Here is a 24,946-nt window from a genome sequence, read left to right as displayed (position 1 = left end):
AAAAAACTACAGTAATGTTATGTGCCTATTCCTGATGATAAAACCCTGTCAGTGGCTTTTGGAGTACAGGTCCCATTGAAAACTGAGCATTAAAGGCTATTCTCGGGTTCATAATGTTTAAAACCCTACAGTGACCGGTACTTACATTGTACTGTGCTTTCCTTTAGCCATTGAATGCCCCATATTAGCCACAAAATGGTGGAGCTGCTTGTTGCTGATGGGAAATGTTACCTTATGTAGACTTGCAGAAATACTTAATCTTTACCCAAGCCTAACCAAGCAGATTGAAGTCTGTGAAGTTGCACATAGTGGCTGAAATGTTATGATACATAATTTTAAAAAACTCTTGACAACCAAAGCCAGTGTTCCAGGGTCATGGTGCAAAGTACAGTATACCACCTATTTGTTACCTCTCTTTATTTTCCCCTCCAACAACAAAAATAAGTTTTTTGCATAAACTTTGTGTTCTTTCTCAGACAGTTTGTCAAAGCTTAAGTAGATGTTTAAATACCCCTGGGTTTAATTTGACATAATTGCCACATAAAAAGTACTGTACCCTGCAGTGTTTCTGCACAGAGTATTATCTGCTTAGGAAACATAAAAGCAGCCCCAGGAACATCATGCACCACCAGATTGTGTGTGTGTGTGGGTGAGCAGGCAGGGATTTGTTGTTGTACTCCCCCTTTTTTACAGGAGAAAAAAAAATGATAAAAAAAGACGACATCCCCTTCAGCAGCAACCCTTTACTTCATGCCTGGGAAATCCTCTTCTAGTCACCACTGCATCTGCGTCATCAGGAGCAATTTTTACAGCTTTCAACCTCCCACATGACAGCAAGCTTATAAAACAAACAGAGGCGGAATAGGAAGCAGAGGTGTTTCCCCTGGCTTCTTTACAAACCTTGTTTGCAGCTTCAGGTGTCCTAACAAAAAACTTTTCTCAGTACATGCAGGGAGAACATTTGATTTTTTTGCAAAAGTTAGGATTCTTCTGTGTATTTTATCGTATGAGAAATACACATTTCTACAAGGTTAGTCTCTCTTCGAAGTCTCTTGAAAGCTAATCATGTCAGTGGAGGTTCCACCTCATTAGGCAAAGATCTATTTAGATGTCAGCACAACAACGGCAGCATCTTTTCTCACTTGTTTTCCATCAGCCGGCGAGGTTGGGACTTTGACAGGAATTCCACCAACACGCTTGAAGGCGTTTCCAACATATTAGAGTTTTACCGTTGAAGGTAAAGTGGATGCATTTGCATAATTAGGGTTGGAACATATTAAGAGACGAGGCACAGCAATGAGTAATGAGGCAGGGAAATGGGAGTGTGCAGCATGGCATATGACAGCAGACATGTTTAGACCTCACTGCTGTGACTCTCTGGGGAGGATTACTAATGTCTTTGATTTTTTTTGGAGATGAGTCAAAACTCGTCACCCGCCTGCCCGCCCTTCCTCCTACTCTCCAACTCTGACTCTTCAAAAAAGGAACCCCACCGTCTGTTGGTGTTGTTGCTTCAGTTTGGAATTGACACAGCAGGCTGCTGTATTGTACTGTGGCCTTGTTTGATTTTCCATTCTTGGATGATACCTTACAGTGCTGCTTGTTCTCTGCACTTGTGAGTGCCATACCCTCCCAGTGAGCAAATATTTGATGGTAAAACTCTTCTCAGGCCATGCAGTTCACATTGTGTGTGCAGAATTTTAGTTTGCTTCTCTTTGTTGCATCTTATTGTAGATGTACTCCACTGTTACCTGATGTGTAGGCTACCCTTGTTTTAGGCCCTACTGCATCGTAACAGAAAAAAATGTAAATATTGTATCCATTTAATTAGCTCGATGACATTTATGTACCGTAGAGCTCCCTGCAGACTGCTTGTCAGGCCATCTTAAGTATGGTAATATTTATCAAACCAAATGAGCCTCCATACACTGCAGGAAAATCTGCAGTCTATTCCTACATCATAGAAAAAGAACCCAATTAATTACAGTGATACATTCAAGAAATGATCATTCTAGAAGAAAAAAGTAATCTAAATTTAATCAGATATGATGTGCACAGACTTGTAATAACAGATATGATTAAGAACCGTCTTACTGCATGTCGCAGAGCGTGATGCTCAGACGTGCTTTACAAAATGAGAGGGAAGAAAGAATCAAAGCCCTTGAAGTGAGAGAGAGAGCTGTCTCTCCCTGTAGAACTGGAGAGGACACCAGATTAACATAATGAAGGATAGGTTATGCCAGGCTACAGCCTTCATTAGCCTTATATGACTTAAAAGAAAATATATGTCTTATAAAGGGCTATGTTAAAGCACTAGTTGGAGTTGTGTTTTCTTGCTGTACACAGGATGATTTTATGACCAATTTGAGGCCTGATTTGGGCCCTCAGTGACCATTACTTTTTGGGTTTTGGTTGGACTGCAGCTGCCATTGAGAGCAAATAGACCAGAAAACATCACTAGTCTGATGTTGATGGTCATGCTTACCTGGGTAGCGAGAACAGCAAAGCCAGATAGGTGGTTCAGGGCATTCCCACCACATCACATGGATGCAGTCGTAGCATAGGTTCACAGGACTCTGTCTTTGGCTTTTGTATTTTTAATACCTGGAGATGAGTGGATCCTTAAGTGGACTCGCCATCCATCCAGCTATCTTCTAATCCAGTGTCACCCTATGGAGGAAACTCATTTCTGCCAGTTGTATCTGTGATCTTGTCCTTCCAGTCATGGCCCACAGCTCATGACCATAGGTGAGATTACGAACATAGATTGACCGGTAAACTAAATTGTACCGGTCTTCATCACGACAGACCGGTACATCGACCACATTGCTGCAGAATCTGCACTGATCCATCTCTTAAACTCATATTCCATCCTTTCCTCACTTGTGAACAAGCCCCCAAGGTAGGCTACTTGAACTCATCCACTTGAGGCAAGAGCTCTCCTCCAACCTGAAGAGGGCAAGCCACCTTTTCCTGTCAAGAACCATGGCCTTGGACTTGGAGGTGCTGGTCGGTCCACCTTCTCCATGTGGACCAACCATGGCACTTTTTTTTTGTGTGGACAGACCAACAAAGTGAAACTAGTGAGAAATTGATATTGACTGTAATCATCACATAGAAACCGACATAGTGAATTTCAAAATGGTGGCCAGATTATATTTCCTTAGTTCAAAGCTGCTCTCCACTGTAAATGACAATGTTGTTTGAACCATGACAGCTACCTCTCTAACCCCAAATTAATCATTTTTGCTTAATCAGCAGACATTTTCAAGCCTTGCTTTATTGACAGTACACAGATGAGTGCATTTATTGTGACAGTGGCTAGAGTAGATAAAATTACAACTCTGTAATTTTAATTTTTGCCTGCAGCCCAACATCAAGGCTGTTTGATTTTACAGCTTAATACCTTCAAAGCCGTTTTTATTTAAATCCTCTGGATAAGTTTTTTTTTTTTTGCTATAACTAATGACACATTTCGCCTTCAGTGTGTAGTCACTGACCGTGAGAATAACTGCTCTTGCTGTGTTCAAATCAGTATTCTGGATTATCAGATCAGATTTATTGCGGCAGCTGTTTTTTTTTTTTTCTTTCCTGCCTCGCACTCAGGCTATCGACATCTGCTGGGGGGGAAGATAGCTCTAATTATTTCCCATCCATATGTGATTAACAGAGATTTGCTTTTAAACGCTCGCTACACAAGGCTGTTGAACACTTATCTGCTGTTAGACTCAGCTCAGACACGGGCCAGTAGTTTCAGACATGCTCCATGAGCTTGTGGTTGACTGCAGGCCTATGTGGGAATAAGGGAATATAAATTCACAACAAGTCTCCTTTCTAACTTGTTTTTTATTAACTTTGCCTCTGCAATTTCACATTTACAATAATGTGCTTTATGAGATTCAGTACAAATTGTGTTGCAGGAAGGTTATAGAAGTCTAGAGTCACTGTTGAAGCTATTTATCATGTAAACTTATCAGGGGTAAGAGGAACTGCTACTTGGCCTGTGTCTTGTTGGTATTACGGTCTGTGTAATTGTTGCACCTCAAGCAGATGAGTGCATGCGGCACCCGTGTACGTGATTAAGCTTAATTGATTCACTTTTCTGACATCGTTCCCAAACTGAAGTCTGCAATCAAGAGTTTCTTTCGCCTAATTGAGGCCAAGTGGTAATGAATTAAATTTCGAAAATTGAAAAATTAGATCATGACAGATTTATTGCTGTTTGGTTGCAGGTAAGTGTTAGGGAGAGGGAGTAAAAAAAAAAGCTCAGCACAGCTCATATTGTGCTGGTGTGCGCTGATGTTCTCCCGAATGCAGAGTGGGCGAGTGAGAAAACCAAATCTGATTTTTATGTCAAAATATTTACAGCTTTGTGGTTGCAAATTTAGCATAGTTATGAACACTATGTGAAGTGAAACACATCCTCACAAACAAATGATACATTCGATTGACTGTTACATCCCCAGTAACTGATGGTTGCACTTAGACCAGATGGCTAGAACCACTCATCTGGGCAGGTGGTTCAACATCATCTGATCATCTGGCCCATATAGCAAAGTTAGGTGAAGGTTGAAGTAGCACTAAAATTGCTGCACTAGGACATTCACCAGGCGTCTGGACTTGTAGAGTTTTCTTGAAGACGTTTCTTCAACTTCATCAGTTCTAACTGTTTGGTGGGGAAACATGGTTTATATGTGGTGGAGTACCTCAGTGGGTGCATCTGGGTGAAACTCTCAAACAATGACTACTACTACTACAATATTATAATACACTTTTTTGATGAATCATTAACTTTGGTATTCAAAAGCTTAAAATCCAGGCAACTGGACTCAAAACTATGTTATGACTCCAGTAGACTTGGATTTAAGTTTTTGGATATAACCCTTTTCAACTCACTAATTTTGGTATTTACATATTCCTCTAAGAGGGGATTGTATTCCTTTATTTGGGTGACTCTTTGAGTTGAAGCACCATCATCTAGAAAGTGACGTCCATTACTTGAATCACCAAGCATTAGCAAAAAGATATGCTAAACTAAGACCTACTAAACATCATGAGCATGTAGCAGCTAAGTCACTAAAGTTACTCATTTTGTCTCCCCCTTGAGGCAGTACGAATAGTTGGTCCACAGAGTATGATGTACTGTATGTATGTTACAGTCCATGGCTCTAATCCCTAGAGCACTGTAGGGTATGGTGCAGAGTGGATTTGTGACCAGTTAGATGTCTTCATGATACTGGCTGATGACCCCCCCCAGGACATGGATACACACCTCACTTATCATCATGTACACACATGGACACACAGTATTACAAAATTATCAGTATGTCCAGATTTTTAACCTTCGAAGTTAAAGGAGTGGAAGTTTTTTAGAACACATGACTATTTTTAGCCTATGACATAACACTCTCAAGCTGACAGCATGTCTTTTATGTACTTCACAGTCAGTTATCACATACAGATACCTCTGAGTACAGTGGGAGTATTTTGCGATACCATTATTTACCATTAACCTATACAGTTTTTTTATTTTATCTTTTAGTGAACTTTGTTTGGGTTCCAGCCTTTATTGTAAATGTGTTGAATCACATTGAGTGTGTCCCAACATTAATGCACTTACAGTCTAAAAGTTTATCTCCAGCAATGTCAAACCATGTACAAAATAAATATTACACCGGCATCCGCACTGAAAACACAGCCAGAAATCACCCCTGCAGAGCTAATTGGCCACATCAACCAGACAAATGAATTGCAGGTTGCTGAGTTTATGATTTGTTGCTGCCTGCATTCCAACAAGGAGGAAAATAAAAATAAAAAATAAAATCCACTTCACACTCAACATTCTCCTGACTTTGCACATCAGTTGTTGTTTTCAGGAGGACTGCAGCATGTGAAGAAAAGATGTTTGATGCTCTGGTGAGAGCTGTGTGTGAGGTGACTTGTTGTGGCTGAAGTTAGAAAATGAAAACCCTTCAGCCTCAAAATTCTATCTGCTTCCTCCTCTCTGTGAGCTGAGCACGTTGAATCATGTCAATCATGACTCAGACAGTGTAGGGGGGTAAAATTAAACAAAGGAAAACAATTTATTTCACTATACTGTGTATATTTCTGTGTGTGAGTCTTGGTATAGGAACCCTCTCCGACTGCTGTGTTCATCCATTGAGATGCTGACAGTACTATATAACACTGCTCTGTCCAGGACTAATGTCTGTTCTTGTGTGGATGTGCTGTGGAGGACACTCACAGAGGGTCGTGGGTTGGTTCTTTATCCTGCTTTTGCCACAGTTTAATCTGGCAGCAACTCAAAAACTTTGTGCGAGTTTTACAAAAAAAGCCCATGCCAAGTCTACCATCCCAGTATGGGGCCCATTAAAGTGTAATGGCACACAGCCATCTCAGTAGTGTTCTCCCACACTATTGATTTGGTTTATTTTGGGGGTGTTGCTGTATAGCTGAGATACTAGTTCTTACAGAATGGTGTTATTTCTTTACCCGATCAGCCAGACAATTGAAATAAACTTGGCTCCCATTTCATAGGAAGACAATCAAATAACATCATGGATTTATATGCAGAGGTGCTCCTTGGTGTGTCAAGATTTATTATTTGCATAAAAATGCATGTTATGATTATTGTTGTAACACATGCACACAGCCTGTGTCAGTGTGAGTATGCAGATGTTAGCTTTTAGTACAAATAATCTGTACCTACAGTTTCTCTCGCTGGATCTCAGGATGACTTGTTGTACCTGCTTCACCTAGAGGGATTAAATAAATTAATCCTAATCTTAATCTTGTCCTTTTTGACCTGGACCTGGTAAGCTGAGCATTTCTAGACAGATACAATTTTCATACATATTATAAATGAGTAGATTCATTTATAATAAACAAAAGCAGCAGTCTAACGGCTTGCAGTTCCTTGAGTGACCACTTGAGGGTGTCTCCTGAAGTCCCATAGACTCCCATATTAAAATGAATAAATTACATAATAATAATAAAAATGTGCTTACAATCTGCTACATTGAGGCTAAAAACCTAATTGGACAGATTTTACATCATCTATCAAAAACAAAAGTTCAAAACTATATGGTAAAGCTCATTACCAGATCAGATGTTGGTAACTTTTTTGTTATGGCTCACATGTTGGGACATTCTTGTTTTGGTTTGTTTATTCATCTGCTGCTGCAGCATTTCAGCAGAGTTCGTTTTGGGGCTTGTAGGTGTGCGTGTTAAATTTTATTTCTCAGACTGGAATGCAGCTTACCAGTCCTCTTGAAAAGATGTATTTCATATGCTGCTAGACAATCTGACAAACAATCTTTTAAATATTTATGCCTTTTTTCCACCACCTTTGTTGTATGTGCAGTTTTTTTTCACCCTCTGTATCACATCCAAGGCCTTCCTCTGTGTTAAAATTAGGTTTAAAACATTTAAGAGCCAATCTTCAGCCCAGATTTGTATTCATTCATTATGTTCCTGTTCTCTTTTATACGAGAGTCTCTTCAGTTCTATTGTGATTCTCTTGTGAAGCACTGCAGAGTGCACTCTTATTCCCACTTGTAAACTGACACGTAGCATTAAGGTGCATCGTTAAATGTCTCAATAAGTGTGTGTATCCATCTTAACCTGCGCGCCCCTCACTGCTGCTGATTGCTCATGAAAGTGTAGGATAGGTACGCTAAACAACGATAACCTTGGCCGCTACCATGCAAGCAGTGAGTACACAGAGGGGGAAAACTGAGAGATCGAATGAAGGCTGAAAAAAAAAAATATTATTTACGTAAACACAAGTCACATAGCCGGCAGTGGGGAATGTTTTTGGATGAGTAATGCTGTTGCTCCCATGGAGCAGCGATGACTGTGTACAGGCTGAAAGCAGCTCTGCTCAGCTAGGTGTCCTGTGTGGACACGAGCATATATTATTCTGCGGAGCTTTTAAACTGTTGCTGCAACATAACGTCCAATCTTTTTTGCTACAGGCTGCTAATCCTGAAAAACGGACAGGACAGTGTTTTGCCTGTTTGAGGTGACAGTTTTTAAATATGTCCCTGCTAACAGTTGAGAGGCACAGATGGACAGTGATTACTCAATGGACAGCTATTACTCAGAAAGAAGCTGCGATAGGAGAGGTTATGTCTGCTAAAATATGCTCCATTTTTAATACCTGCACCAATTTACTATCTTTTGGACCGCATATGTTGCGGCAGGGCAGTCCAAAATTAGTAGAGATTAAGATGCACGGGCCTCCCGGTCTACGTGAAAATGCTTCACGTCCAATTCGAGTGAGTAGGACAACAGCCAAACATGCTCCTGGCCACTCTTCATCAGAGCAGATGGAATCTTTAAACAGCCGCTGAAGGAAAAGACAACAGATATCAAGTGAGTGGTTGTTATGGGGATAATTCTAAAAGGGGCAGATGGCTTAGGGGGATATCAGAGGCTGGCAGGTTATTTTTAGACTTACTGCTGCACACCTCAACCTTTTAAAGCACATCCTCCGCCTCCATCAGAGCATTCATCAATGACCCTGACACCGCTAGCGCCCCCCTGGCCCGGGATTTGTTAAACCCTGATGACCTGGTCATCTGGGCTAGAGCACAGCTCTTTGTTAATGTTCATCCTGGAAGAAGTAACTCACTGTCAGTGTAGTGCTTTACTTGCAGTTCTTTAGTGCTGCTTTAGTCAGGATTTTTTGTTCTACCAGTGTTTTATGATACATTTTGGACACCAGTGCTCTTTTCTACCCTGGAGCTAAAAGAAACAGATCCCCTATCTGAGTCTCTGGGATGTGTTGTTGAATAAATTTTATTAATGAAGTCATTCAGGTAAATCTAACACTAATCTGTCAATCAAAATCTTGTCTAAGCGGTGATGTTTTCGGCCGCAGTTCATACACTCAATCTTGTATATAGTATAGGGTTATCTGATATAAGTGAGCTTGGCCAGGAGTCATCTTGGCAAACATGGTCAAACCTTCCATGACATTAGGTTTCTCTGAGCTCTGTGTTAACCTATAGCCTATCTCCATCACCAACAGTCCACCAAAGGCAGACTGAATGTAATATGATTCATCACAAGCAGCGCTCCAACCTGTCAACATCATGTTGCTTGTCTGTGATGATACTGAGATGCATCTTGCAGCTCTGGGTATTGCACATATTTTTCACACTCGTGTTCAGAGTAATGGTTACCAGGACCCAAACAATGGGGGAAAGCAAAATTAAAGATTCAGATTGGGTGACAACAATGTCCAAAAATGTAGGATTTCAACATGCTTCTCCTGGTAGCTGGACATTCTCTTTGTCACATTTCGATCTCTCACAAAAACCTTAATTACAATTAAAATAAAAAACAGGACTGCTTGGATTCTACTGCACAAAACCTAATCGCTCAGAAACTGAAGCCTCAGGTTGTATAAGGCTCCTTCTTCACTGCTTTTCTTGCATAGTCAGTGTGCACATATTGCTGATGTAGCCAGTTTTAACACAGCTTTTGTTTAATGAGCGTTCCCTTCAGAGGTGGTGTGATGAGCATGACATCTCTATTTGTTTGGATCAGACGTGTCCTCTTTCTCCCCCCTTCTCTCTCACTGCACAATATTTGTGGGTGAATCTTAATGAGCTGAATCGACACCCGCTGTGACGCACGGCATAATCTTGTAAACATTGGCAAATCACCCTGTGTCGGTCGTCATCTTTATCTTCACCTGCGCTCACACTTCAAGGGTGACACCAATACAGCGAGGGGCGGAGAGGCTTGTTTAATCTCCGAGTCGTAGTTTGATCAGTTGCTTTCATACTCAGACAGGAGGGAGGTGTCATCTCTCTCTCTCTCTCTCTCTCTCTCTGTTTCCCTCCTGGTTGCTGTGGCGACGCCTGCTGCAGCTCTTCGCCTCTGCAGACTCCCAGCAGCATCTGGGCAGAAGTGTGTGTGCCAACCTAAAAGCCAAGCACAGCTGCACGTGTTACATAACATGCTGTAAGTGCTGTACCTGCTCTTTAGCGTAGACAAGAAAACAAATCAGTACATTAAAAATAAGCCTTAGAGTCTTAGCAAACAGTGCTCACACACTGACTTGTACCTGTTGCTCATGCAGCACTTGTTGGAGCTTTATCTTGTCGCATTTCAAACCCTGGTCCTCCTTGATGACGTTCAACTATTCTGTGTCCTGTTTAACTGGTGCCATTTTTATTTAAATAGACCAAACAGCTCGACACTACGTCATCACACTGAGAGGATTTCATTTCTTTGGCCCTTTGTAAGTCGCATTCCTTAACACGTGCAATGAGGATTTCTTGTACTGAACTATTTTTAGATTTTCATATTGCAAAAGTGATGCCTATAGTCGTAGGTTTCAAAATGTGGCGGCATGAAGTGAAACAGCTTGTTATCATACACAGAAGTATATGGTAGTGGTATCTATATTTATGTGTAAAATGATAACTCGACACAGAGGCAAAGCTTTATATGAACACATTATGCTTCAAATGCATGTAAATGAACCAAAAATCATGTTGTTTACACAGAAGCAGCCCAAACATAAAATAAGAAGGACAAACAGGTCAATTGAATTGACTAGCCTAGCTCATAGCACAGTTTTGGAACATTGATTACACTATGCATTTTATGAGGTGTGGAGTCAGATAAAGATTTTAGCAAGACTTCCCAACAAATGGCACATTCAGTCGCTTATCAACTACCTCAGAATCAACACCGTGAACAGCGCATTGAGTAATATAACTGTAAAATCTGTGAAAGGAAGTCAGAGGGGTGGATTGTGTCTTCTTTTTAAGACCTTTACCTTGGAGGCTGGGATTTATGCTTTATGAACCGGTTCACTTCCAGCAGTGGTCATTTTTTAAAACATGTTTTACGAATCAAAGCTTTACTATGTTGCTGCCATTTTCTGCTAGCATGGTGACAAGTTCAACCTCTAACAACTCATCATATGAAATATTTAGATAAAATCAGTGGGCACCAGATATATACCCATCAGCAATTTCCAAGTATTGATCTCTTATTATTAGAGATTTCCCGATCCGATCACGTGATCGGACATCGGGCTCGATTACGTGATTTTAGACTCGATCGGAATCGGATGTTACCTCCCGATCAGGACTCGGATATATATTTATTAGGGCTCTCTAAGTTAACGCCTTCTGTGCAGGGTGGCTCTGTTTCCTGTAGTGTAGGGGTATGACTAGGGCTGTCACGATAAACAATAAATCAATTAATTGCATGATAAATTAAGTTTTTCGGCCGCGATAAATTACATTTGCATGCTGGTTTGTTTTCCTCTCTTTCTCTCTCTCTCTCTCTCGCTGCCAAAGAGACTGGATGACAAAAGGCGTCACTCCAGTGCGTCGTAGCGTATAAAGGCCGTCGGACTTTATATGGCCCGCGGCTTCTGTCTTAAAATGTGTCAAATCAACAGGTGGTTCTTATTTTTTTAACTCATTGTGTAATGTTTACGGGATGTTCTGAGCAGACCACGGTCAGCTCGCTGTCTGCGTCGCCACGGTTGCGTCACAGCGCCGCAGGGCTTGGACGTTACAGCAACACAGAGAGCTGTGAAGCTGCACAACACCGGTTCAACACTTTGCCACAATTCACCACAACACTAAACATGCTCATGTATAGAACCTGCTCTCAGAGAGAGTCCGCGTTGTGCGAGTGAAGTTCTCTGCCTTCTCACTGGCGGCACTCGCTGCAGCGCCACCCATTCTAGTTCTCTTGCCCAGTCCTCTTGTGCCATCTCTGCTGTCAGTTTCTATGTGTTTCTGTCTACATGGTGGCGTTTGTTTCACTGCAGCGGCCTGATGCGCATACACACATGCAAACGCGTGCGCACACAAGCACATGTGCATACAGGTGAGCCCACTCCCAGAGAGTGCGTGTTGTTTGGCTCTCTGTTGCTCATGACGTGCTAGTTGGTTTGACTTAACTCCATTGACTATGCTCAGATAAGCTATGGTAATAGGCCTACCACTACTCATAATAATAATATCAACATTAATATTAATATCATTAATAATAACAATAATAATAATAATAATATTGATGATTGGGGGCCTTTCCAGTGTTAAATGTTCTTTAGAAATTAAAGTTTATTGATCTTATGGAGAATCTTGAAAGTATCGGATCGGGACTCGGTATCGGCAGATACTCAAAATCAAAGGACTCGGACTCGGACTCAAAGGCAAAAAAACCTGATCGGGACATCCCTACTTATTATGCTTTCCTTAGTTAGGACAGGCTGGACCTTAGCCATGCAACCTTTTATTCTTATAACTTCTTGTTAGTGTTAGTGTGAACAAACTACTTTTGTCCAGACAAAGAGAAGCATGTGTGAACTCAGACTCTACTGTTCCAAGTGATTTTAAATGGCAGATAATGTTTCACCCATACAATTCCGTCAAGTATTAACTAGATTCAAAGTGTTTCTTCACAGGCTTGTGAAGTCCAAACAGTCCAAATGACAGCTGGTGAACAAAGTCACTGGAAGCGTTCCAACATGTCTTATTGGACCCACTACTGTTGGTAGCACAAGTTGCATTCCTCGACAGAGGAATTATTCCACGGTAGGCTGTGGGAAGTAGCACAAGGGAATCAAACACACAGCTTTCAAACAGATGCTTCTAAAGAGCAATGATTTTCCCTGACCTTTGGATTTCTCTTTGGGGAGATACAAAGATGTTTGCTGAAGTTCCCCCAGTGGACTGAAGCCAGTCAGAAGCTTTCATCTCTTCAGCTGTTGGCAGTTTACATAATGAATGCATCCTCACAAATGTAAAGCAGTAGCTAGCAGGGTCTTGTCTAATCACTCTAATTCAGCACATTTATAATGAGGTCCATTGTTCCATGTCCATGTCCCTCGCTATGGTGGGGCCACTGTTAGACATGTTGTTTGTTTTTCTATGTACATGCTGGTTATCTAAGCTAGCTGATTGCTGAGACACACAATCCAAGAGAAACTCTGTAGCAGGCTGTGGGTGTGTGTGTGTGTGACTGAGCTGCGTGTGGGAGTTCATCAGCTCATTACAGACTAACTATCCTCCTTTGTCCGCTTTTAATGTGAAAGAATTTATTTCCAGTTTTAGAGCCAATGTAGGCTATCTATAATTTGCACATCTCCTAGCAACAAGACTTTGAATAAACTAAATATAACTACTTGCCAAGGTGTCACTATAGGCTCAGAGCTATTGGGTATGAGAGGGATTGTGATGCATGTGTGGTTATGTGTTTGCATTTACCATCATCATAGGTCTAATTGCAAAACCATAAATACATAATGTCATATATTTACATTACATTTGTGCTAATCGGACCTGCTATATCGGATGTGCATTTAAATTCTTGTGCAGTATGCACATGGTGAATGTTTTATTGTACATCCTTGACTAATGTCTAATGCCATGTCATCCCAACAGTGTTTTTAAATCCAAATTACTACTATAGAAATGCAGATAATTGCATTTCAGCTTGAGTCTGGTGAGGTCTGCCTTGCAGCATGTTTGCATCAAATCCTCGTGTTGATGCTTATACACTTTGCCCACATTCTGTAGAAAGAACACCTTGTTCTTAAAAAAATGTAAACCTGTTGAGCAAAATACATCAACAACTAATTTAGTATTCGATGAGTCGTTAGTGACGTCATCGAATGGCATGCAAGTGTAACCCATTTGCAGCGGAGTATTTGATTATAGTCGAAATAGTGGTTTGTTGCAGCCCTAGTCTTACATATTTGTGATTGGCAATAGTGTATGAATCTTTGTTGTCAGTGACCTCTTTGTGCAGCAATAGCATCACTGAAATGTTTCCAATAACTGCTGATGAATCATCCATGGCAGCTCAGAGGAATTTTAGCCTGTTTTTTAACACAGAGCAGCTTCAGTTCTGTTGGTGCTGCTTGGTGCAGGTACTCACACAATGTTTTAAGGTCAGGGCTATTGTCTCTTCTGTCTTACAACTCGTGCTTGGAATTGCTTCAATACTCACTTTCTCTTAAACTCACAGATAGATGTCCTGACATTTTTTTATTTTTGGACTTGTGGATATAATTCAGAATGTATTTTTACATCAATGATGAGAAGCCATCCTGGCTCAGATGCAGCAAACAATGACACTGCCACCACCGTGCTTCACAAATGAGATATTGTTGATTAATGTCTTTTTCGCTCTCAAACACATAATGCTTCTCACAGAATCCCATTGAAACCACAACATTCTGGCAAAACATAATGTAATTATGGACTTTCAAAAATGTTTATATTCTTACTGTACATGCAATAACATCTACAAACACCTAGACTTTGATGAGTTCTACATTTTAAATACACTGACTGCCAGAACTACCTCACAGGATTATGATTAGTTTGTAGGATGTAATCATTAAAATGATGACTACCACAATGTTTTTTTTTTAGAAGAAACTCCTGTAAACCTGTCTTCTGAGCATACTCGTGGCTGTCTTTGTTGAGTGAAGTGTGTTTTTAATACAATCATGGAGCTGAATGTCACCCTCCTGTAGCTCCAGCTTCCCCCTAGGGCTGTCTCTCTCTCTCTCTCTCTCCCTCACTGACAACACGGCCTCAGCCACACCACCACCCTCGACTCCCCCCACTCATATCCCTCCTGCTGGATTGTCTCTCTATCTCAACACTCCTCCTCCAATCCGACCCCCCCCCTCTCCTCACTGCACGCAACAGATCGGCACACCAGCGGCACCGAACGCCACTCGGCTCTTTCATCAGGCTGTCATACAGGCTCAGCCGCTCTGACTCACAGTGTTTATCACAGCCGCGGGGCGTGACACTAGAAAGCGTATGACAGGCGGTTGTGTGTGTGCGTACGTTACTCTCAGATGAGTTGTTACTCGGGTGATCTTTTCGGGCGTCCCTGAATCCCCCCCAACCACCCCCACCCCATGTTCGAAGTTGACCTTCTCCTCAACCCACAAAGAGCAAACAAGCACTCAGTTGACCAAGCTCATTGTTCAAAACAAATCATCGTGTCTCCCCGTGCACCTCATCCAAATAGAGGCCACATCAGAAGTCAGTGGCCACACATTAGCGGAATTGAATTGAACTCACTCAGTTTTCCTTGTTTGCTTGTGACAGGAGAGGGTGTGCAAAGAAAGAAATGTACTTCTGGGTGCTGTGTGTGATGGTAGGATTGTTCCAACAAACTCATTCTTCCCCTCAAGACAGAAATTAGTCATGCATGAGATTAACAGGAGGGAATTCAGTTTAATACCCATAGCTCTGCCGCTCTCCACTGATGTCAATAACATGTATTTTAGGACAAACAAAGCCTATTGATCCTCTGCGAGAAACGGTATGATTGGCCGTTAATGGCCTGGTTGGGTTCTGATCAATGCAAATGAAGTGTAGATTGGATGGGAAGGCTGTGAATGGCCATGCACCACATTTGAATGTTGGTTTGAAAGGTCTTTATTCTTGTGTCTGCTAAATTCTTCAATTTTTCTCACACACTCACTAACCCTCTCCTTTTTTCTCTCTGCTTTCAGATGTGTTAGTGAATGGGAAGCCATGTGACTGCGATGTCATCGCTGACTGTAAAGTGGGTGACGCTGTGACCCTGGAGGTAAAGCTGACCAATCTGAGCAAGAACCCAGTGGGCCCCCTGGCTCTGACCGTGGTGCCCTATCAGGACTTCCAGAATGGAGTTCAGAACTACGATCTGGAGGACGCGGTCACCTTCATCGGCTCCAACACCTTCTACATTGATACGGTCAGTCGCGGCAAGAGCATCATAAAAATGATGTCATCTGTCAGCAACAGCCAAGAGACATGTTTAACCGCTTACCATTATATAATCAGAATTCTTCATAGTTTTCAATTTTATTGAAGTTTTGAAGTTAAAATGCTAACCTGCTAGCTACAAGCTGTAATCCCATTTTAAACCACTAGATGGGTCAATGAGCCAAAGTAGCGCCTAGTCTACAGGGTCTTTGATGCAGTCTCGTCCGTGCTCGTAAAAGTACAAACCGAACCAAATACAGCTCCCAGGAATGAATTTTACTCCCCTAATCGGAGACTGCAGCATCTCTGTTTTCATTCACACATGTCTCAGCAACAAACGTTTGGACCATTCAGCATCATTTTGTGCCAGCTCTGTGTGGTAAGACTCACGGTGGTGGCTGGTGTTTTTTCTATATCCACTCAGTGCCAGCTAATTCTGCTCACTAATGGAGTATTGGATGGGCTCACAGGTCATGTTTACACTTTGTAGAGTCGTATAAAATTGAAGTAGTAAATCATTGATTTTAGCTTGTGTAACGCTAGCTGTTAGCAAGCTATCATTATTGTGAAATCTTAGAGCGAACAGCCTGCTAGCTGGCAAAACAATTTAGAGTTAGCCAATTTAGCAATGGGACTGGAAAACCAGATAAAATGTTCTGCTCAAAAGAGATTTGGCTAACAAAGCAGAGTTGGCATGTTTGCAGATTTTGCATCACCTCCATGCTCTGCCCATTGTACAATACTAAGGCCAAAATATCTTGCTTATGGGTACCGACTTCTTCACATTAGAGGATGAAGAGTGAAGATGCATTTTCTTGCTGTTCTACTCATACATCTGTTTGCATAGCCTGGTTGCTCAGTTGGCTGTTAACCTGGACATTACATGCTCTCTTTTTTAGTCAAAAATAACTAATTATATACTAATGTATCAAATCTTCATCTTCATCTACAGTCCTTTAAAGAGATCTGATGGCTGTGCTTCTGTTTAAATATGATCAAAAATTCAGACCAGACCTAGCAAACTATTTTTCTGTTACTGTAAAGTTACTGATTTTGCATGCATATTTTAAAAAAGTCCAACATCCTGCTCTTGTTGTTATCTCCACCGAGCTTTTGCTTTCCTTTCATTTCATTTTATTCAGTAACCTGTAATAATTTCCCTGAATACATTGTTATGCCTCTTTCTGATTTAGTCCAAAATTACATTTACATTTTCTAAAAGAGACTCCAAAAGAGTCATGACAGAAACCTTTAAATTAGCAGCAAAAGGATCCTAGTAGCGAGCCTTTGTATCTTTGTATGTAAAAAAAAAATTATCATTCCTGAATGTTGCTGCAGGTGGTTAAAAAAGACCCGTCTGCTGCCAGAACAAAGAGTTTTGAAAGCAGGTGAGAGAGAAAGAATTTCTCATACTGGTGAATGTGCAGTACAGCTTCACATCGGTATTGTTCTCACCTCTCAGAGAAAGCCCCCCCCCCCCCCGCTGGCTTCACGCTGGCTGCTCCGGGTTCATTAACAAATTACGCTTCTCACAGCTGTGTGTGTCTTTGTCTATCAACAGGTTAATGCCAAAGAAAGTTCTGTCTGTGAAGGCGCCCTGCTTTTCCTCTACACCGGCGATTTCTACCTTAATATTAAGTTCCAAGATGACAGCGCTGGAAGAGAGCTCCCTCTGGCCTGGTTCACTCTGCCCAGTGTCCACGTCAGAGCGCGTGATGCACCACTACAGGCCGGAGCCTGAGGACACCTGGGGGATACTAATATTATATGTCTGAATAAGGGATCATTGTATGTAAATACAGCAGTCTTTGATTTGAAAGACATGTAAATATCATTTGAATGTTTCAGCAGATGTGCTGGCTATAAAGAAAATCAGTTTAAGGTGGTGTCACTACATTTTTTTGTGTTTTGTGTTATGTTCAGGCAACAAACTCACTTGGTCGAGTTTAGAGAAATGATCACTGATTAGCTGTTGCCATAGTGGAGTCTCCTCAACAACGTGATCCACCACAGAAAAACTCTGACATCACTTTAGCAGCACAGTGTGGCCACTGGCTTACTAGCAGTAGGCTGCTAGCAGCTAGGTAATCTGGACTGCAGGACTCCTTAGCTAACCTTAGATTGTCTCTACATCTTGACTTTTCCTTACTACACTGTTTATTTTGAGTGCCACAATCTGGGTTTAGCCAGTCATGCTAACCTCTGTGCCAGCACACTGGATTATTGTCATAGATTAGCTACATTATGTGTGTGAAATGCAGCTGCTGTAAATAAATGCTGAAAGAAGGCAGTGTCTGTTTTTTTTTTGACCTTTTATTTTTATCACAGCTTTTTTGGGGAAGCTCAAGTCTGACATTTCCATTCTTTAAAATCCATAAGCTGTGAAGCTATTACAGAGAAAACCACCACTGACTAATAATCCTTTTAAAAAAAACTGTGGATTTACACCATGAATGCAGACTGAACACCGTGTTATGGTATATCTATGATTGAGGAACATGGACATTGTTTATCACAGCATTAAATGTTAAATTTAAGACCCCCCCTGTGCCACCGTTCACTCAGTGTGTTTCTGTTTGCACTGGGATTTAACTAGTGCAGACTTATATACATCTAGGAACTGTTTTTTTTCACTTCTCCGTCATTTTAAAGTCGCCAAAGAAGTGCATTGTGGGTAAGATCAATTTGTATCCTTCCTCTAACACGTGAGTTCGTCATTAATGCACACAAACACTTCCAAAGTCGTGCCCTCTGTGCTTATTAGTTTGTTTATCTGCTTATTTCTTTGATTATAATTGCAACGTATTGTGTGTATTCTGTCCTTTCAAAGGTTTATCTCTAAGCAGACAGGCTCCGGCACGCAACACTAAAACTTAACATATCAATATGAGAGTGCGCACGAAGAGGACAATGCAGCCTCACTTTTAAATGCTAATAAAACCTTCTGGATATACCTCACTGTGACCTTTACGGGGGGAAGGTAACTCTTCAAAATTACAAGGCAATTAAAAGTTGTCACTGTGACACCAAAGAGTAAAGTCACCAATGTTAAGATATCTTTCTTTGGTGTAGCTACTTGATAAATGTCACATCAGCATCTGACAGTATGTAAATATGTTTGTTTTAAGTATATTGAAGATTTTCCTTCCACCAGTGTTTGAGGCCTCCTGTGATTTTGTGGACATAGGAGTGATCATTTCAACTTTTGCAGCTTCAGAAAGAAGCTTCTAAAGAAGGAATTTTTCTACAGGCTGTAAAAAGACACTCTGCTGCAATATTGTTCAACTTTTTGAGTTGAAAAAGTTGAATTATTGTTGTTTTGTTAGCACAAAGTAGTGTTTGCCTAATCTATGTGTTCAGGAAGCTAGCACTGGAGTTGGAATGTTTAGGTGCATAAATGTTAAGTTAAGTTATACAAGGCTTTCATAAAATGCACTTTTACCCAGTGCTGTGACACGTGAGTACTTTTGTTTAGCAGTCTAGGATGATACATATGTTTTTTTTTTACACTTGTTAAACTTGATGATAATTTATAGAGAAATTAATTGTGATGGTTGGAACAGTTGGAATTGTTGAAAGCAACAAAATATATTTTTTTTACGTCAGACACCAAACTATACATTTTTCTAAAACTATACTTTTTTGCAATATTTTTACAAAAGTGAAATTTTGTTTTTGCAATTCATTGATTCACAATCCAGGTATTCCTATACAAATGTACTGTTTATCTCTATCTATAGACATAGAGGGAAATGATGTTAAGCCCAAGTATTAAGCCCTGATTTTGCCAAAGCCTCAATTGTCATTGAAAACTGTGGAATGATAAGACTCCAGAGGTGGTGGAGGGTTATTCAGAGTTGTTGGGCTGTATTGGTACAACATTCTATTTATTAACAAGGTCTCTGGATTGGCAGGCTATGGTGGTGGTCCCTATGTTTCTGCAATAACCAGAGTGTGTGTTTGTGTGTGTAAAATGATCACAGCTTCCATGGTGAATGCTGTCACAGCTTTGGAAAACATGTAAAAGTGATGGTGTTGCCTCAGATCCTGGTGTGTCAATGTGTCCAGACTGTAACAGATCACAAAGTGGGGCCTTGGGAATGTGCCAGTCTCGGATGCATGTCCTCTGTGGACTTGGAGAAGGCTTATGTGACGCTGCATGCTTGGCCTTAAGTCAGACATGTTTGAGGTGGGCATAAAGGTGCAGCTGTGGTTAGAACAAAAGACGTCTGTCCCAGAGAGTGGTGCAGTAAGTTTATTGTTCTTCCTGTCCTGATCCCTCCCCTTACTCGTGGCCATCAAGTTGGTTAATCAGAGAGTGGCTAAAGGGAGATCTGCTGCTCCTCCAGGGGGTTTGGCCACCTGATAAGGATGTCCCCTGGGGCCGACACATAATTATGTCTCCCATCTGGACTAGTAGGATCTCTCGGGGGAGGTTGAAGGCAGGTCTGTGTGTCTCGGCTCCTGTTGTTGCTACTGTGACCTCAATGGACATTTTATAGAATGGAGTCAGACTTGTCTTAGATTGTGCTATAATATTCATCCTCACAATTACCCATCAATCTGTGCTGATGCACTTCCTCACTGCCAGCTATTTCAGCGACAACAAGAGCCTTTCATTTTGTGGCAGAAAAAAAATCCCCCTGAGTGCTCCTGAAGATGGTACAGTGCCACAACTTTAATGCAAATGACTCTTCGAGAAGTTCGATTAAACCCCCTTCTCCTCTCTGTCATTACAGAGCAGTAAGTCACGTCCATCCATATACGTCTGCAGCCTGGATATGTAAATGATCACAGAGGAGTGGAGCCATTAGGGGGAGGTGGGGGGGCATGCAGGGGATTAAGGTGTGTGCTGAAGAAAGACGAGGGCTTTGACATCTGCACCGCTCTTTCACTCTCACGCCTGTAGCACTGCAGAGAGAGAAAAACCTGGCACAGTAGTCCTCCTATTTACTGATCCACTGTGACTCTCTGACTTAATTAATAGTCTATCTGCTGCAGCACACAGCCAGGTAAATATGAAAGCTTAACTCTGAAGAGTCTGCAGTTTATGGAAGAACTTTAGAATAATAAAAGTATTAACTTTTATTACAGCAAGAGCTAAACATGAACTTAAAAGAACTTGAAATGAAACTTTATTTGCACCATGTGATCAGTTTCATTGGTTCTGGTTATATACATTTTTTGTCTAATAAGCACATTTTTGGACAGCACATGGAAAGTCCCAGGTTTCCATTGGTCACAAACTGTGTGATGTCATCAAAAACAAACAGGAGAGACTGAAGGTTGTGGGGTTCTGTATCTGAACTGTGTGACCTACATACTGCATCTCCACCTCTTGGATTGTTGACTGGATGACTGTTTGTCCACTACTACTATGTCCGGTTGGTTAGCCCTCACCAGTTTGTCAGTCTGTATCTGGAAGTCCCACAGGATCTTAGCTCCGTCATTCTCTCCTTTGGGGGTGTGTCCCATTTTGACCTTGGGACCTCCAGGCCATACTCGGTACAGATGTTCCTGTACACTATGCCAGCCAATTGGCTATATATATATATATATATATATATATATATATATATATATATATGTGTGTGTGTGTGTGCGTGTAAAGATGTGCATAGATGTGAAATAGCAGATGCAGAGATTACAGCTAAATTATGTCATCGTCACTGGAATCATCAAGACCCATGAGTTTGAATTGATTTTGTTGGTTGTTGCTGCTGCTGATCTGTAAATGATGTCAAACATGATGCCACACAGTATGCAGCGAGAGATAGTCATGTAACCATAATACGACTCCAGACTGTGTATTAGTATAGTTCCCACCTGGATCTACTTACACGGATAATCTGTAATCTCCCCTGTAGCACTGCTTACATGTTCTATCTGATCATATGCTGATAAATTCAGCAGACAAATCATCTGTCTGTGCAGGCCCTGTGTGATGAGCTGAGCGTTCACACTGTGAGTTCAGTGTCATTACCATGGTGACTAATCTGAGCTGTTGCCATTATTAAAGTTTCATCTCAGAGCGTCTCCAGAAAAAGCATTAGGAGTTCTATAGGTGGGCTGTTGAGATGTGAGAACGTGGAGCTAAATATAGAAGAGATTCACATCCAGACGCTGCTGTTGATTAGCAGAGCTGTTTAGACTCTTTAAATGACTGCATTTATGACATGCTGCTGCAGATGCCATGGCTACCATGTGCATTCGTTTGTTTTCTTGGAGACGATGGACGAGTCACCGTGTTTCGTTTTAAACCCAAAAATAGTCAGATAGTGGAGGGGGGGAAAAACATCTCATGTGGTTAACCTTTAAAAGCCTCTGAAAGGAGGAAATTACATCAGTGCAATATATTTAAAAAAAACTCCAATAAACCAAGCATAGCACAACATTAGTGGTTCATAAAAGCTTGTGCTGCCCTAATCACTCTCAAGACTCCTTCCTGTGTTTATTTCATCAGTTAACAAAGAAGAATCCGTTTTATTGTAACTATAGAACTTCGCACATCTTCTCTGTTTTCCAAGAAATACTTAAATTCCCGTATATATACAAGACACATGCCTGCAAATGTTGTAACTAATGTAATAAGTAAAATGGACTTGCATTCCATTTGCAAATTAGCTTATCAGCTAACATTACTCCAGTATCTGAGTCACAAGTGTAGACTGTATATAAAGATGGATAACAGCTTCCTGATTGTGATGTCAAAGCATTTAGTTGGTGGCTAGCTGCAGTGTATGTCATGAACCCCACCTCCTTTAATTTTAGTGGATGGGATCAAACTAAAAACTCCAACTATCCTCACACCAGCCTGCGTTGAAAGCTTAAAGCAGGAGTGGGAGTGTGTTTGGGCGGAATTGTGTGCAGACTGTTTTTTAGATCTTTTTCTGACATGGCAGCCCACATAAGCGAGATGTTTTGCCCTCACTTTTGCACAATGAGCCGAGGTGGAACCTTGTGTTTATCTCTATACAGTCAATGATCACACCTAGCTGGTGAAGCTTAGCCTGCTTGCTATGTAATGCTATCACTAGCACAGTGCTAAGGAGTAGATATATTCTGACTGGTTTGTCACTAACTAACACAGAAGTTTAAGTTTATTGTTGAATTCAGCTAAATTGTCATTTACACTGATACTAATAAACAGCAAACTTATCAACACTATCACAATCTCAACCAATGTCCTTAAAATATTAGAATGTAAGATCAACAGGCAACAAAACAATACAAATGTACACAATGCATTTGAAGACAACAGCTTCAGAGCAGAGACTATGTGACCCAGGCTCTGTGCAGGGTGGGCTGGGAGGAGGTATAATTTTATGGATTTAATCTCTAATTATTGCTCTGTAAAAATGAGATCAGTACAGAAACCTTTGCATCAGGTCAACAGGGCTGCACCTCAGACAGCAGTCACCAGCTCTAATATAGTTTGAAGGTATTTACAGTTTCACATCTTTTCTCCTGTACTGTGTTTTAGGTCAGTGTAACTCCTGGCGTTCTCCTTTCTGACCATGGCGCCAGGAGACAAATAGAGCCATTAGGATCATGCTGTGTTATGTAACATCAGTCATTCAGGTCTAAAGAATACCGCCTTGCTCAAGAGCATGCAGAGGTTTGGAATCAGTTGTTTAACAGGCTCTTAGACTCTTCTCAGGCAGATTATAGGATCTTATAGTAAACTACTAACAGATCTGTGTTGTACTGCTGAGTTCATTTGCTTATTTAAGGAAGTGCACTGAAATAAAACATTTTATTTAAAGGAATCTGTTGATCTATGACAGTATCGTTAAAAAAAGAGTAATATAACATGGCAGTCATAGTTTTACTTAAATATAAATATGAGTATATATAGTGTGAGGGCAGAGCCATACCTTTAGCTGATTTTTGTTTCTGCAGATTTTAGCTTAGCTGCACTGCATGTTGGGTAGTATATACAAATTATTTTTTTCCTAAATCTTTTAGGATTTTAGACAATTGATTAAAAGACTAAAGCAATCAGTTTGTACCATTAACTTAACTGTATTCAATGACATGTCGTTATTTAAACACTGATCAGCAGCACTGGTGTGAATCTTATGTCACACATATGACACATCTAACGTGGGCCAGTTTTACATTTTACAAACTAATAGAATAAAAAAACTCTGCATCTCTCCTCTTTGATATGTGAGCCAATGAAACCATTTGTCACGTCCGACACTGTGTTTAACAATATTTATTAAACTCGTATAAATATCGTGTTATACTTTGCCCCCTGCGTAATGTTGCGGGGCACGGTGCATTGAGGAGTGAGGCCCCACATGTGATTTCATTACTGTGTCATGAAGGTTTATTAAAATCACGTAAATTTCCCTTCTTTAACGCGTTACTGTGACAGCTCCAGTAAGTTCCTCGTGCGCAGGCCGCCACCTTCAGCACCGTGGACAGCGCACGGACATGTGCAGCTGAGGCCGGTTTGTTTGAGCTTATTTCCCTGCTGCTTCTGTCAGGATGTTAAAAAAAAATAAAACACTAATGACACAATCTGTGTCTAAACCCCTGTCTGTCCGTGTAATGGGTAGGAGTGGTCATTGTAGGAGGGGTCGCGTGGTGTTGTGTTGTGTGGTGTGGTGTGGTGTGGAGAGCGCAGGGGTGCGGTGGGGGCGATCAGCCAGCTGTGCTCCCATAGAGAAAGCTTCCAGGAGCAGGCAGATACTCAGACCAAAACTCGGATGACTCGTGATACTTGGAAAGAGAAAAAAAACACAGAGACAGGAGGAGCAACGCCCACCGATTAGAGTCTAGAGTGTGTGGAGACATAAAATGTGGAGCCTTCAAAATACGAGCAGTTCGTGACACGCATGGTTAACTCAGAGGCCCCCACGTACGACGACAAAAAGGAAGAAAAAGAGAGACATGTGCTTGTGTTTTTTTTCCACAAAGTGATCAGCAGACAGTTCAGCCGATGTGCGCAACGGAGCATGAGTGCCACTGCGGGCACGGAGCGCGCTGTAACCCTCGGTCAGGTCTGTGTGTCCCCGCACTTTTCTTACCTCTGCTCCAGCCTCTAAAAAGGTTTGAGGAGTCTTCTCCGTGATGGAACCTGTTGTCGACGCTTTTGTTTCTTGGAATATATTTTTTCATTCCTAAAACAAGTGGTGACTTGATGCAGGGATAAAGCAACATATCAGGCTGTGATA

At 41.2% G+C, this 24,946-nt stretch overlaps 1 protein-coding gene across 2 annotated transcripts in view; it reads left to right on the top strand.

The window, feature by feature from the left end:
- The window catches only part of trappc9 (trafficking protein particle complex subunit 9), a 171,302-nt gene extending 153,254 nt beyond the window's left edge, over positions 1–18,048 (top strand). For both annotated transcript variants that reach the window (XM_028400050.1, XM_028400048.1), the window contains 2 exons: positions 15,527–15,750; positions 17,323–18,048. In XM_028400050.1, coding sequence (XP_028255851.1) covers positions 15,527–15,750; positions 17,323–17,502 — 404 coding nt within the window. In that variant the 3' untranslated portion in view covers positions 17,503–18,048. The remainder of the gene's footprint in view (positions 1–15,526; positions 15,751–17,322) is intronic.
- Positions 18,049–24,946: the final 6,898 nt, after the last annotated feature.

This window comes from Parambassis ranga, chromosome 2, assembly GCF_900634625.1.
Source record: "Parambassis ranga chromosome 2, fParRan2.1, whole genome shotgun sequence".
Lineage (NCBI taxonomy): Eukaryota > Metazoa > Chordata > Actinopteri > Ambassidae > Parambassis > Parambassis ranga.
The sequence above is the reverse complement of the archived record's forward strand: the minus strand, read 5'-3'. Positions and strand labels throughout refer to the sequence as shown.